At 39.6% G+C, this 16,328-nt stretch overlaps 1 protein-coding gene across 1 annotated transcript in view; it reads right to left on the reverse strand.

The window, feature by feature from the left end:
* actn2 (actinin alpha 2) overlaps nt 1-15,213 on the reverse strand; it is a 72,499-nt gene extending 57,286 nt beyond the window's left edge. The window contains exons 1-2 of the mRNA XM_062975252.1: nt 14,795-15,213; nt 1,748-1,862 (exon numbers count right to left, since the gene is read on the reverse strand). Coding sequence (XP_062831322.1) covers nt 1,748-1,862; nt 14,795-14,923 — 244 coding nt within the window. The 5' untranslated portion in view covers nt 14,924-15,213. The remainder of the gene's footprint in view (nt 1-1,747; nt 1,863-14,794) is intronic.
* Between the last annotated feature and the right edge of the window lie 1,115 nt (nt 15,214-16,328).

Genomic DNA, 16,328 nt, shown 5'->3' on the forward strand with positions numbered 1-16,328 from the left:
AGATCTCCTTCATCTTTCTCCTCCATAAACAGATCAAGCACTTTAATCTCAAAGAAGAGGTTCCCCATTCTTTCTGTTGCTTGGTCTTCTTATATGACTCCAATCTTGAGCATGAAAATATGCCTCCCATTCTCATCAGAACTAATTCTTAGATCTGATAGCTGAGCTCTGAAATGTTTTGAAGGATTGAAATGATTTTAACTATTATGATAATGACTAGCATATTGATTGCAATCTAACATTTGCTTCAGTGTAACATAATTATCTCCATGCAGAAACTATCTATGTCTCATTACATGCCCTCATGCAGAAAAGCAACATTGTGAAACACATGCCAATGACTGGGTGCTGTTGCGCACTGTGACATGCAGTGCACAAGGTACTTTATGTACAACTCCTACTTTTCCTGCTTGCAGCAGAATACATCTGTGATATCATGGCAAATAATTCACCTCACATACTACACATGCATGTGTCACTAGCAAGATGACTGTCCCATTTGTTTAATATATTCTTTCTAAGAATCTCTAGGTCTTCCAATATGAATCTATGTCCAATTTCCACTGAAAGTTGACCATAGAGTTGCACTAAAGGACCTGGATTTCTAGAGAGAGCACTACTTTAAATATTTGTAGGTAATCCAGTGTGATTCTATGGTCAGCTTCTAGAAACTGGTCATAGAATTGTACTAGAAAACCCAGATTCCTAGAGAAAACAAGAGGTGAGACAGAGATCTATCCCTATGAAGGTAATTCACTCCTGAAATAGTTATCATGAAGAAAAGATGTCCCCACTAAAGCTTTATCACCAATCCTTGTTTCCATAACAAGCCAAGTTTTTTAAAACCCAATTATCACAAGGACATAAAGTGTGGTGAAATCTTCTGAACAACAAAATAAACAACACAGGGGTGTTAACCCTTCCCTATGTTATCCAAAGATTGTGTGTGTGTGTGTGTGCGCGCGCGTGTGGCTGAAGTTACACTTAAAATGTACCTGTTCCAACTTTTACATACAAATGCAGCTTAAGAACAAACCTGTCTTGTTCATATCCTCAGAACATCAGAGTGCACAGCCAGAAACATAGGTGTATTGATAAGTCTGAGAAAATGCTATGTATCTTTATACAAGTAAGTAAGTAAGTAAGTAAGTAAAAGTTTATTTGTATACCGCCCTCTCTCCCAAAAGGGACTCAGGGCGGTTTCCAATATAAAATCAGCATAAAACATTGTACAATAAAACACTGAAACCACTATAAAACGCTATAAGAATTAAAAACAAAAACAAAACATAACAATTGACTAAAACAATCACATAACATATGAATCTGCAAAGAAAAAAGAAAAGAAAAAGACCACTGGGATGGAGGAGAGGATTGCCTGGAGGGACCACTAGAACTAAAATACAATGTTATATTCTAAGATGCTTTGGGGCAGAGGAATAAAGTGCAGTGTTTCAAGTCAAAGAGATGGCCTGTGCAACTACTATAGCTTTGGGCTCGGTTATCCAAAGGCGCAGCGGAAGAGCCAGGTTTTAAGCAGCTTTTTGAAGGAAGCCAGGGTGGGTGCTTGCCGGATCTCCTCCGGAAGGGAATTCCAGATCCGGGGAGCAACAATAGAAAAGGCCCGCTCCCTCGTCCCCGCCAACCGAGCCTGGGATGGTGGCGGGAGCGAAAGAAGTGCCCTACCGGATGAACGAAGAGGACGAATGGGTTCATAGCGGGAGATGCGGTCACAAAGGTTACAAACCTGAAATGACTTCCAAGAGTAACATCAGTTTAAGGCCATTCCTGAAATCCTCTTCAATATTCTCAATCTGGGTGCCAGCCTTCCGAAGGTGGGAATTGCACCAGGCTGTAAATGTCTGCAATTGCAATTGTTTGAAATATTAGAAAAAATATAAAAAATAGCTATTACAACCCAGCTCAGAAAATAGAATGAGCTTTAGCATAACATTTGGATGTTTCCCATTTTAATGGCTAGATCTTAACTTGAGGTTCAAGAAAATTAAAATTTTAAGAGTATCTCCCTCACTATTCAGCAAATGCAAGATATAGGGTGTTGTGTGGTTTCCGGGCTGTATGGCCATGTTCTAGCAATATTTTCTCCTAACGTTTCACCTGCATCTGTGGCTGGCTCTGAAAATGACAGCTTCAGATGCAGGTGAAACGTCAGGAGAAAATGTTGCTAGAACACAGCCATACAGGCTGGAACCACACAACACACCAGTGATTCCGGCTGTGAAAGCCTTTGACAATAAATCAAATGCAAGATATATTTATCACACATTTACCAAATCATAAATCTAAGGTCATGCAGAATCATAGCATTATAGCTAACATCTCCATATGTGGAATGTGTATTAACCACTAAGATAGAACAGGAAGGGTGGGAAGAGATCTTGTAGACCTGTTTTTGTTGTCACTTTGACCAAAGATTATTATGGTGTTTCAGATCTGTGGAAGCGGGCTTGTAGCCGGGGGGGGGGGGGGGGGGGCTTGAGGGGCTTCAGCCCCCGCCCCCGAAATTCTCAGGGTGGTCCACGAGAAGGCCTTACATTTATTATTTAAACTGTTATGTTTATTCATATCATGATCTGAACACCATGCTCAATATATCCCATATGCATGGGGGTATGGGATAACGATACAAAAGGTTTGCTAGGGTAGATCCTCTCTCACTCAGATGCAACCCCCCCCCCGAACCAAAATCCCAGCGCACGCCCCCCCCCCCCCTATCAAAATCCTGGTTACGGGCCTGTGGGGAAGCATCCAACACCGTGAAGAGGCCATAAAGTAAAGCTGAATCTACCCTATATACCAGAATCTGATCCCAAGTTATCTGCTTTGAACTGAGTCTACACTGCCTGATAATCTGGGATAATCAAATAATCTGGGATCAGATCCTGGGATATAGGGCAGTGTGGAAGGGGCCTAAATTTCTCCAAATCATGAATTCAAGCCAGAAAGGAGCAGTGATGTTAAAAATAGACAAAAGGGAAGCAGTGAAGGAAGAGTAAAAGGACCAAGACAAGAGGTAGATTAAATGAACTGGAGAAGAGGCATTATGAAAACTATGGTCTCTGTGATAAACATGCCCTACCTCTGCTTGGAAGATATTTAGTTCTCTGAAAAATTGCAAGGATGCTCATTATTTTGATGGAAGACTGCCAACAAATACCAGATGCTCTAGGCTATATTTCAGACGACAGCACTGGCAAAACCGCCTCTGAGTATTCCTTGCTGAAGAATACGCTATAAATTTTATTAAGTCACCATACGTTAGGAGGAAACAACACACACACAATCGTCCTTAATGCATATTTCATATACCATTTTATACATTACAGCCCTGCATCTATCCGTCATCAAGTTATGAGGATAATGTTGTGAAATAAATAAGCTACCAATTCCATCTCTTATGGGGTACACATGCAGTTAACATAATACACACTACCTCTTGCCCCATCTACATTGGCATATAATGCAGTTTGAAACTGCATTATACAGCCAGTAAAGACTCATATAATACAGTTTAACTGTTCTGCCCTACATTATATCACTCTATACTAACTGTATAATGTAGTTTCGAACTGCATTATATGCCAATGTAGATGGGGTTTCTGTGACATGCCAAACAACCCAAAAGGAACCCATTAGATGCCCACTGATGTTGTGATGAATTCAGAATGAATTTTCTACCAGTGAAAAACTTGTGTGAAAAAAATACTAAAAATTGATGACTTCAAAAACCAATCCATGATTTAAAGAAAAGAGCAGGCTATCAAGTAGTAATTTTTATCCCCAAGGAAAAAAATGAGTGTCATGATAATCAACTTTCCATTGTAAAAACAGAAGGCTAACTGAGCTAAGTATAGCGATAAGAACAGTTATTAATTAATCTGTCTACCAGTCTTTTTGAAGCTGTCCCATACATGACATATGTGATTAATGGTGACAAGGAACTAGAGACATGTTATGAGTAAATGCTGCTAGTGGTTATTAGCAAATACTTTGGAACTTGATGCAACTTCTTCCATATGTCATATTTATATCTGCAGGGTTCTTTTGACGATTTCAGGAGGTTCCTGCATTTCAGTTTTGAGAGCAGCAATTTCAATTTAACTTGAAATAGTAATTATAACTGAGGAAGGGACACATTTCATCAAAATAGCAATAAAATATAATTTGAAATAATAATAAATTCAAATGCAGACATTTAAATTATTAAAAACAGTGGGTAACCAAGTAGCTATCAATTACAATTATTTGAAAAACATACCTAAATAAAAGTGTTGAACTGGAAAACAGAGCTAGCACTACTGTTTTCGAGCCACTGCACCCCCATCCCAAATTAATTTAGACATTTAAAGGACTTCATAGAAGAGATGTGATTTTATTTTTTATTTTTAAAAACCTTTTCCACTCTATCAACATTTCATTCTTCCAAAGCCGCTGGAAGCTCCGGGAGGACACAGCAGCAACTGAACCCCAAACTAAAACCTTTAATTCATGATTTGAGAGGCCATCATTATCTGAAGACATAACTTCCTGGCAACCAGATGACTCCTGTCAGATTTTTCAGATTCCAGAGTGAGCCATGCTTTGTGGTGGCAAGACAGGGTACCATACTGTCTAAAAGAGCCTTTGGTAAAACCTAAATTTAAAAAGCCACCTTGAACCAAATCATATTCAACAATTACAAACCAATTTCCAATATCAATTTAGAGCCGTGGTTCTCAACCTGGGAACCCCAGATGTTTTTGGCCTACAACTCCCAGAAATCCCAGCCAGTTTACCAGCTGTTAGGATTTCGAGAAGTTGAATGCCAAAAACATCTGGGGACCCCAGGTTAAGAACCACTGATTTAGAGCATGTTTCTAGAACAGTGGTTCTCAACCTGTGGGTCCCCAGGTGTTTTGGCCTACAACTCCCAGAAATCCCAGCCAGTTTACCAGCTGTTAGGATTTCTGAGAGTTGAAGGCCAAAACATCTGGGGACCCACAGGTTGAGAACTACTGCTCTAGAACATGTTGTGGTCTCCTAGATCCTGGTAGAAACAGATTATGTACACCAATGTCAATCTGGCATCAAGCCTGGCTATGGAACAGGGATTGTTTTGGTTGCCTTATGCTTGGACTGGATCAGCCAGAGCATTCCTGATGCTTATGCGGAATGTCTCCACAGCTGTTGATATCAAGTATGGTGTCCTTCTGGGCTGCTTCTCTTGGATGGAACTTAAAGGCAATGTTCTACAGTGGATCCAATCAAGGAGGATTACACTCAGAAATAGTGCTGCAGGATCTTGTTCAGTACTTTGGTCTGTGGTGTCTCTTCTGTCCCAGCATCTTCATTCCATTTCCATGTGTTGAGAGTACAAACTGCTGCCTCTGACTAATCTATTCTATTAATACTCATTGAACAACTCTTAAAAATATGCTCAGGTCTTAGAGATCCAGCTATAGCCAACAAACGGCACTCTGCTCTGTCACTCTTTAATGCTTTGAGATTAGAAAAGGTGTTGCGCTAACTAAACTGGACAATTTCTTTCCACTTGAAAGCAAAATAATATATTAAATGACAATAAAATGGGAGGCAAGCCTCAAAAGCTCACAAACATGTCAACGGCACTCTAAATGCATGTCTGAAAAACTTTTCAATTTAACATTTGATTGAATAAAGCATTCTGTCTAGGAAAACAGAACTACATCTGAGCATACTAACAAAGAGAGTACTAGGACCTTTATACGAGGGGTGAAGGAAAAGTAATGCCTCCTCCTTCGTAACTCCTAAACAAATGGCAGTACTGGTATGCAGCAGGTACTGGCTTGTTCAGCAGACTCTCCTCTACAGTTCCATTTGGCGGGAAGTCTTAGCATTGAATGGATGTGTTGTTAAAGTGCGAAGTATGGAACCTTGCGCAGACAGTCGGTCAATGCGACTTAAGCAATGTGCAGTCATTGAATTCTTAACAACAGAAGGTGTTGCCACAAAGGAGATTCATCAGAGAATGCAAGCTGTTTATGGTGATTGTGTTGATGTGAGTACTGTGCGTCATTGGGCGAGTGAGTTTAAAGATGTTGAGGTGGGAACATCTGACTTGCATGACAAACAAAGAGTTGGATGTTCTGTGACAGCAACCACCAAGTTTTACAAGCAAAAGGTTGACAGATTGATTCAGGACAATCGTCGTATCACTCAGAGGGAAATTTCAAACATAATCGGCATTTCACAAGAACGTGTGGTTCACATTATTGCTTTGTTTCGCTATCGGAAGATCTATGCACGATGGGTACTGTGAGACGCAGAAACAGAGAACAAAAAATATGAAAATAGAATTGCTTCCTTCTTAGTTTGGCATGGAGATTGTTTAAGGTTGCCAGTTCGAAGACCGGGTCAGAGTGAGCATCCGACTGTCAGCCCAGTTCACTGTTTACCTAAGCAATTCAGAAAAAGCTTAGAGCTGTAAGTACAGAAATTAGGTACCACTAAAGAAAAGCAGGGGAGGTATTTTACGACACCATAAAGAAAAAGACCAGAAATTGCTAGCAACCAAAAGGAATGGCTCTTGGTCATAGAGAATGGAGTGACTCCCCTGTGGATGGATTCGAGCACAACCTCCAAGACGGTGAAGCTGGACGTCAACACAATATACCTCCTTTCTGTCTGTCTGTCCAAACAGCATTGAATATTTGCTGTGCATGTGTACTGTGATCCACTCTGATTCCCCTTTGGGGAGATAGGGCAGAATATAAATAAAGTATTATTATTTCTGCAGATGAATATACATTGTTATTCATTTAAAGGCATTTCTATCTAGTGCACTATCATTCAGTAACTTGAACTGCACCGAGAAAAAGTCTTGCTCTTATCACAGATGTTTTCAACTAATAATATTTGGCAAATGACAAAATCCATTTCCTTTTCTTTTACAAGTGATTTATTTGGCTCCTGCAATCTCAACCATATTTCTTTCTAAATATCGTTTAAATGTCAAGGTGCTGCCCTACAGAGATTGATAGACTGCAACTCCCACCAACCCTAGCCATAAAAGCTTGTGTCAAGGAATGGTGGGAGTTGCAGTATGAAGAGCTGCACTTTGCTCACAACTATGTGCCTAATTAGCCTTTAGTATACACACTTGAGATTGAATTACAATATCACCAACTCTATCCATAGTGTCAAGAGCCCCCAGTGAAGAGTAGTTCCAAAATTAGTGTGGGGATCTATTGAAGAAACACTCATGGAAAAACAGAGGCGGCACTTAATGTGGCATAACCATGCTCTTCATCAACTCCATGATGACACTAATCCCATGATGACGCTATGACATGGTGAATGAAAGCAGCCAAGAAACGGTCTCATTCTCTGCGACTCCGAAGATTACTCTCTGGACAGGTGAAGGTTAAGGAAATTAATTCTGTCAAAGCTCAGGTGCATCATGTTCCCTTCCATTAGGCACAGTGATGCAACTGCCTATGGCAGCAGATGCTGAGGGGAAACAAGAGCAATCCCTTAGCTATAGCTTCCCGTCACATTGGCCATTTTCTTTCTTCTGCTGAAGGTCAGAGCTGTAGATGTCACATAGCCTGTTCTATTCCCCTAAAACTGACATTTCAGCCAGGAATGCATCATAACAACCTCCTCTAACCCTGCGGGATAAAGTAATTGGAAATTATTCTAATTAGCATTCCAATTATGCAAATTCATTACATTAATTGTTCCATGTTTTTTTCACTGTGTTTCAGATTTTACCTTTTACCTTTTTAAAAAGTTCATAACAAATCTGCAAGAACCAGTACAAAGTAATGTGCAAGGCTCTGTCCTTGGAAGAGGCAGGCCCAGGTTCAAATTTCTGCTTACTGGGATATTAATATGGGTTGAACAATCTATATAAAATCCCCGTCTTCCTATGACTGCTTAATCTCTTACAAAAACAGGGACAGAACACATTGCAAGGGTATGAAGTGAAGGAAGGAACAGGAGGGAAGGGAGAGTGAGGGCCCATCCAGACAGGGCTTTAAACACGGGAGTTCCCGTTTCAAAAGGGGCGGTGGCTAGATAACATCAGCACTAAATGTGCATTGAATTGCTACAAAAGGTCCCCTTTTATCCCGTTTCTGACCAAAAGATGTGCATCTTCCTATGTCTTTGTGACCCTGCATTCCAAAAAACACATATTTCCCTTCCTCCCCTCATGGAGACTGCTCCAGCTGATGTCCTTTTCAAAAAGCCCGAAACAGCTGATCAGCTGATTGGGCTGTCAAATGGATGCACAGCTGATTTAAAGGAAGCACAAACAGAGAATCATTAGAACTCTCTGAAACTCATTTTACACTGTATAATATTAAACAGAGCTTTTATAAATAATTAGGGAAGAGAGAAATAAGGTGGAATTTTTTTTAATGCACTCTATTATGTGCTGAGCCTCATATGCACACATGCGAATATACTTGTATTTATTATATTTAGGTATATGCACATGCACACATACAGATCAGTGCATAACCATTTATTAAAAACTTCTGTCGGATCCTCCATTTTATTCTGAGACACAGAAAGGAGGCCAGTGTGGATGGCAGGGGAAGAAATTCCAGAACCGGCAGATCTGTGTGGGAACCTACTCTGAGGGTTTTTTGCCCCTTTTTTAAATCCCATGTTTTGACACTGTCTGGAAGCGCCCTGAGTGATATAAATGGTGAAGGGCAAGGAACAAAGGAAGGATGGTCTTCGGATATAGATTAAATGAGGGAAGGAACAGGACGGAAGGAAGTGGTGTGAATGATGGGTGTAAGAAACAAGGAAAAGATACACTGAAAAGTGAGAGAAGGAGCAGGAGGGACATCCTGTGAATGATGGAATGTAAGAAACTAGGGAAGGAGGCACTGAAAAGTGAGGGAAAGGTAAAGTGAGGGAAGGAGCAGGAGGAACATCCTTTCTGGTAGATATAATACTGTAAGCCAGATTTACAATCTCAAAACTTTAGTGATTCACATTTATGGCCTTTAACAACCAAGCATGATGGGTGCCCCAAATCAAAACAGGTGCAGCAGGACCACAAGGGCTGCCATTTCTACCTGCCCTCTCATCCATCTGCAGTATGCTGGAAATCCTTTGGCTGACTGAGGCTGTATCTACACTGTCATTTAATGCAATTTCAGAATACAGTTTAACTGCATGGAACTGGATTATCTGACAGTTAAACTGTGCTCTGAAACTGGGAGTGTAGGTCCAGCCTGACTGAAAAAGTAGCTCCACTGTGATAGCAAAATAGGATCTCAGCCACTGCTTTTAAATAAGTTGCTACAAGTCCTGGTACAAGGTAAATAGTAGGGTAGGGCCTGAATCCTGTTTAATCTGTTTTTTTCATGGTTTTGTACAGTACTGTTCATTCGGATGGCAATGGAACTCCTGAGAATGAAAGAAACGAACAGTGAAACAATGAAACAGTGAAACGAAAGGAAAAGTGAAAGGTAGCCATTTGGTCGGCTGATTTTCAGTGCTTGGCTGTAGGCCCTGGCTCACAGGACTTACAGCCCAGCACCAGGCGCTTGACGCAGTTGACCTAAGCACTCAATGGCTTGTAGGCCCAGCTCACTTGACTGTATGCCCTGCGAGCCAGGCCTATGAGCCATTGAGCACTCGACGCTCGTAGGCCCTGCCTGCTGGGCCTACAGTCGAGTACTGGGCCTGCTTGGCTGTAGGCCCTGGTTGGCAGGCCCTGGCGCTTTGCCACCCAAAGCCCGAAAAATCTTTGTTTTTTTTCCAGACCTTGGACGGAAAAGCCCATTTGTATAGGTGCCCGTTTCCGTAAGTGGCAGATGGAAATGGAAACGAGACCATACAAATGGTACAAATAGAAACAGGCAGTGATTCCATACAAATGCACCAGACTATTAAATAGTCAGTTACCCTTATAATTATATATTTTTTAAAAAGAAACTCTTTGCTTTCTTGTCATTCGGGCTTTTAAATTAGCTTTTAATAAAAACAGAAAAACTGAGCATCGCTGTCCCATTGTATAAAACATGCCAACAAAGCTGCTTTGAGTCACCTTATGGAGAGAAAAAGCAAGGTATAAATCAACAACAACAAAACAAAAGGAAACCATCTCCTCTGTAAAAACAGTTTTCTGCAGTCGCTTTCTGATCTTTCTGCCGAGAACAGAAAGGGCATTAAAACTTTAACACGTAGGATTCATCTACAGAATGAATGTAGTTTGACATCACTTTAACAGCCATGGCTCAATGTCTTGGAATCCTGAGATTTGTAGTTTGGTGGGGCACCAGCACTCTTTGGCAAAAAGAGCTAAAGACCTTGTAAAACCACAATTCCCATGATTCCACAGCATTGAGCCATGGCAGTTAAAGTGGTGTCAAATCGCAATGGCCTTTTTATGCAACATACTTTCTCAAAAGCACCAAAACTGTTAGGACATACAAACCTGGATCCCTGAACTACTGGGGAGTTCCCATTGATACCATCTGAGTGACAGAAGGGGGCAAACTGGTTACCACTGCCCTTTGTATTTCTGAAGCTGGCATAATCCTTGCAATCTGTGATGTTTTAAGATGTTCATAGCAATGGGACACATAAGGCAAGTTATCAAAACCATATTTTAATTTTTAATAAATGCCTTCTATAAAATGATGTTTGCTCACTCCTTTAATATTTTCTTATAATGATCTCTCTCTCTGTGAGTGTGCCTATCTGTGCTAAATCCACCAAGTACATTCCTGTTCATAAAATTACTCCATGACACGTGTATGGAAATCTAAGAATTCCACACCAAAGCGTCTGAACTATTGCAGACAGCAAGACCTTATGAGCTGAAGTTAAAATTAGGCGTCACTGTCCATTGTAATCCTCAGGACGTCATCAAGCGTTACCAGCAACTGTTGACAGATTTCATACCATGCATATCCTGAAATGGCAAGTCTGAAGAGGGCAGCCCACAATAGAAACAATGGCATTTATTTTCGTCTCGTTCCAAGATTGTCTCATAGAACATGCATGCTAGCCAACTGCCTGGCTTGGTCGGAGATCACTGTTCTATATTATATTACCAGTTTTAACAAAGCTCCGCAGCCATGGAGTTAGAATCTTCTCATCGTATACAGACACATCAGGAATGTACTTTGCAAAACTTATTTTAGCACTATGCAGAAGAGACTGACACTTTCAGATCTTTGCAAATCCATCAGGCCTGCTGGGAGAATATGTTGCTCCCCGGAACACAAATGCCAGACTGATTTCCAGTCCAGGGAAGAAGAATGCTCTTCTATCAGATGTTATTTATAGACATGTCTGTCAGTGAAACATTTGTTTCAGGATGCTCAGGACAAAGTAAAACACTAAAAGTTGACACCCCCAGTCAATGCTACTGCACAAGATGTATCTATATTAGTGGGGCATCTCCACTGAAATGAATGATTTGCACTGTGATACTGATTCAGATATTGCTTCTTTCATAACATCTCAAATATTTGCCACATAATGATTAAATAAATAAAATACCACTTGTTTCTGAAAGTTGGGGGCAGTAAAAGTAAGCCAAACGTTTTACACAAAAACTTTAGAGAAAAGGTATAGGAACTTTTTTGCAGCATGCAGACTCTTGCTTTTAAAAGCAAGACATTCATTTAATAAATTCAGAATAAGGACCAATTTTCCAGTCAAAAGAAGGAAATTCAACTTCTGTCCATTTGCACTATTTTTGTTCATTCAAATGGAGCTTCTGAGATATCAAATGGACTACAGAATGGTGAAAGACAGTGTTATAAAAGGAATGAGAGAAACAGAAATTATTTTTACCACTGATTAAAACGTTCTTGTTTGTTGCTGTTTGTTGCCTTCAAGTGAACTTCAATTTATAATGACCCCGTGAATATGAGTTTCAAAACTAGATGAGAGAGAAGTACAGTACAGTATTTTCACAGGTCACAACATGTTCACCTTATATGTCCACAGGAAAGCGGATTCATAAGATGTTGCTTTCAGTTCTATCTGCCATCTAATCAATCTAATTTCATCGAAACTGAGAGGATATGGAAGGTGTTGTTAACTGGAAGACTAATTCCACACACACCAGATGTATTAAACATTTATGTACCATCTTGTTACAGTTATCACCATTTTGCTTAGCTGTGTAGGGGTACAAACATTCTATACTTAAAGAAATTGATTAAAATTTGTTGAAGAGTTCTGGGTTGCTGGTTGCAAAAACAGAAGAGTTTTGAAAGAATGGCTACATAAAGTTCAGAATCCTCCACAGATGTCTATGCTGAGACAGCATGTCTCTGAAGGATTTTTCCTTCTAATGCACAAATCGGTCTTTAACTGATTTGATGAGGGCTAGTAGTAACGTTGATACAATTATATATTCAAACTTGTTCCTGTTATACATAATCAGATAAAAATATTTTTTCCTTTTTGTTTAATTCTTTAAATGCATAATGATCACATTTCTTTTACATTAGTTTTACCTATTAAAAATGTTCATTTTTAATTCAAAACTTTAAAAAAAGCAGAGTGAATAATATTTTCAGTGTCACGATAGAACTAAGGAAGGACTGACTCAAATTCCTATTCATTTTAAACTGTATTTCTTAGGCTCCATCTAAACTGCCACATAATGCAGTTTCAGAGTGGTTTAATTGCATTGAATTGGATTACATGGCAGTGTAGACTCATATAATCCAGTTCAATGCAGTTTTTTTGTGTGTCAGGAGCAACTTGAGCAAGTTGCTTCTGGTGTGAGAGAATTGGCTGTCTGCAAGGACCTTGCCCAGGAGATGCCCGGATATTTTGATGTTTTACCATCTTTGTGGGAGGCTTCTCTCATGTCTCCACCTGGAGCTGGAGCTGACAGAGGGAGCTCATCCATGCTCTCCCCTGGTTGGATTCAAACTGGCAACATTCAGGTCAGCAACCCAACCTTCGAGTCAGTAGTCTGCCAGCACAGCACAAGGGTTTAATTCATTGCGCCACTGGGGGGCATTTAGATTGCATTCTCAAACTGCATTATATGGGAGTGTAGATGGGGTCTCAGTTAGCCAAATGTATCTCACAAGGTTTTTTTCAGGAAAAGGAAAAATGGCATTGACTTCCTTGAGCTCTTTCTACAAAATATCAGAAAGAAATGACATGATAAAGAAACTACCTCCTCCACGTGTTACATATTTTTAATGTATAGTCACAACTAGAATTGTGATGCACATGTGCAGGAAGTGAACTTTTATCTTTGCATTCCACATTATGGTTCCAACAAACTCCAGCCCACTCACCACCCACCTATTTGTCATGGGACACATTTGCTGCTCTTTTTCAGGGACAGAAACTGCTACTGAAGCTGCTCTTATTACTGGCGGAAGTTCTCTCCCACAAAAACGGATAAATAAAAGCATCTTTGAAAAACAAACCTTCTGGCATAACAACATCTCAGGCTTGATCACCTCCTTTTCTACGGCTTCCGATTTTTAAAAACATACACACATGTCTGAAATTCAATTGCACATTGAATGTAAAATGTAGTTGGCTTCCTAAGTTACATTTCAATTGGATGCATTTTATCAAATTAGTTTTTAACATGGCTGTGCATCTTTACAAACTTGTAGGAGCCAGTTTATAGTTCTGTAGGGTAAAAAAAAGATATAGAGGTTTTACATATAGTTTAAGCAAGAGAAGGTAGTGTTTTACTTGCTATGTATACTTCTCTCTCAGTTTCAATTCAAATATCTCTGCAAATATGGTGAATAGTGTAGACTCATGGTAGACTGAGCATATTGGTAGTCCTGAGCTTTGGGCTACTGATGATGGACTTTTAGAAAACATTAGAAAAATATTTCAAAAGGCTCAATCCAAAGTATGACCACTGAATAATTGGGACCTGGCTATCTGGTGAAGTTAAGATAAATGCATAATATCTCCTTCTACCAGTCCACAAATCACAACACATTTCCAGCATCTCAATTTTAGTTCTATTCTGTTTGCCCAAGGTTATGACAAAGCAACATTAAACTATTTTATAGGAAAATACAACCATCCGTATATTGCATATAGAGATGCCATTTAACATACTGACATCCCCATTAAGTGTACATGGCATCAGCCTTGTTGTTATATCACCAACATTTATCTTCAATGTTTTCAATTAGTCGGCAGATAGTACTGATAACATATCTCCTGGATTCTGTTTCATATTAATATAAAGTTAATATAATGCGTCCTTTGAAAATTAATTCTCAGATGTAGGGATCCCTGTAAAATTATCTTTCCATCACTATTGTAATATTTTTATATCACAATATGATGTTTTAACTGATTGTGTATTGTGGTCAGATGTATTTGTATGAATTTTATATGTTTTACGCCGCTTTATATCCCACCCACGGGATAAAAGCGGGATAGAAATGAATAATAATAATAATAATAATAATAATAATAATAATAATAATTTATATGATAATATAGTAACATTTTGATGAGATGTGTTTTATTGTTTACCCGTGTGACATTGAATTTTTGCTGGATCTGAAAGCCGCCTTGAGTCCCCTCCAAAGTTGAGAAAGGCGGGGTAAAAATGAAGTTAATAATAATAACAATAATAATAATAACAACAACAACAACAAATCTTTGACTATTACAATTCTCTCTCAGACACACACAAAACAATTTTCTACTGAGATAAGCATTTTCAACTGCAAATGACTGCTTTGGAAATCATCAAGACTATATTGGTAAATAGTCACAATAAATTTGAACTAAAACAGCTGTCTGCTTTCTTTGTTTTTCTGACCTTCCTCTGCTGTTTCTCCCAGGCAGGATCCAAAAGTAGGTCTCTGTCCCATTCATCTTCTTGGTTCATATACTCATCCTCTTCGTACTCATAGTTGTAATGTATGCTAGTGTCTATTTGGGTGGTCATGTTGCTGAAGAATCAGGCTCTTGTTTGACACTTGCAGAAATGTCTTAGTTGTATTGAAGTTTTTTAAACTGAATTAATCTTGCCAATTCAGAGGAAAAAAATTGGTCCACTTTTCTTCTTTGTGCCTGAAATGTATGTAGAATATATGTTGTCTTGCTGGTGGTGCAAGAGGAGAAAGTTGTCAGATTGCAGATTAGAATTTGCCCTCAAGTCCTTCCTATCTTCCTGCCTCTGGACTGCTGCTGCTGTGAGTCTTTGAAAGGAACTGTGGCTCAGCCAAAGGCGGCTGCTTCTCTTCACTTCTTATCCCCTTGCCTTATCATGTGACTTTGCACTGGCCCTCCCTTTTTTAAAACCTTCCTTTTGCTATTTGCCAGCCAGATCCTGTGAGACAGATCCCCCTGCCCTCAGAAGATGATGAAATGCAATTTTGTGCCCACACGTACTAGAAGAAATACAGCAGAGAAAGTGCTAGCCTGGGATTTCTAGAAATCCAAAAAGGTGACTGAGTACCTGATGGGAATTTGCTTGGCAGAAAGGTACAGGAAGGATTGCCGAAAGGTCAGAAGATAATTTGGCAATTCTCTGTAGAGCATGTTTCCAATACTCATCACTTCACCTTCTTGGATTGAAACAACCAACTGATTTTTCCAAAAAAATCACTATTCAGCCTAGACTCTGCTCAGTTAGTCACCTAGGTAGTACTCACACCTGGACCAACAACTTTTAATACGTTTTCTTTACAAAGTATATAGTTAACTTGCAGAAAGTTTGATTGCAAGGTGCAGCAAAGAGAGACACCGACTCTGATGGGATTAATAAATCACAGTGCTATCAGTGGCTACTAGTCATTATGCATTGACCTCACAATCAACACCAAAGGCAGTGGGAAGCTGGATGGAGTTATGCTCACATACAGTTATCAAACAGGACTGTCACAACAGATTAAGAAGATAATTAAACTTGCAAAATGATTTTCTTCTCTCCCTGCAGTGTCTGTTTAGAGAGCCACATTCTAGCTTTGATTCTCAGTACACTCCCTGAAGCACAATCAACATAATGTCCTCTTAAAAAGGAAATCAATTTACCATCCTCAATGGAAGTTTAGTTACTTTCCTTGCTATCCCGCATTCTGGAAGTGTTTTGGCTAGTTCTGGCTTGTGCACTCACTCAGAAAATCCTGAGACCTCAATTTGGATCTCTCTCTCAAACACCTTGACATATAATCATGTAACTATATTTATTCAAATTAAAAAGAAGCAGCAGTAGCAGTGGCAAGAGACAGTATAATGTAATAGTTTGTTGTACTAGGACAATAGGGAACCAGGGCAGAAATCCCCACTCAGCAAGGGAAACCCACTGGTGATCTTGGGTGAGTCACATTCTCTCAGCCTCAGTGGAAGAC

Source organism: Anolis carolinensis, chromosome 1, assembly GCF_035594765.1.
Source record: "Anolis carolinensis isolate JA03-04 chromosome 1, rAnoCar3.1.pri, whole genome shotgun sequence".
Classification (NCBI taxonomy): domain Eukaryota; kingdom Metazoa; phylum Chordata; class Lepidosauria; order Squamata; family Dactyloidae; genus Anolis; species Anolis carolinensis.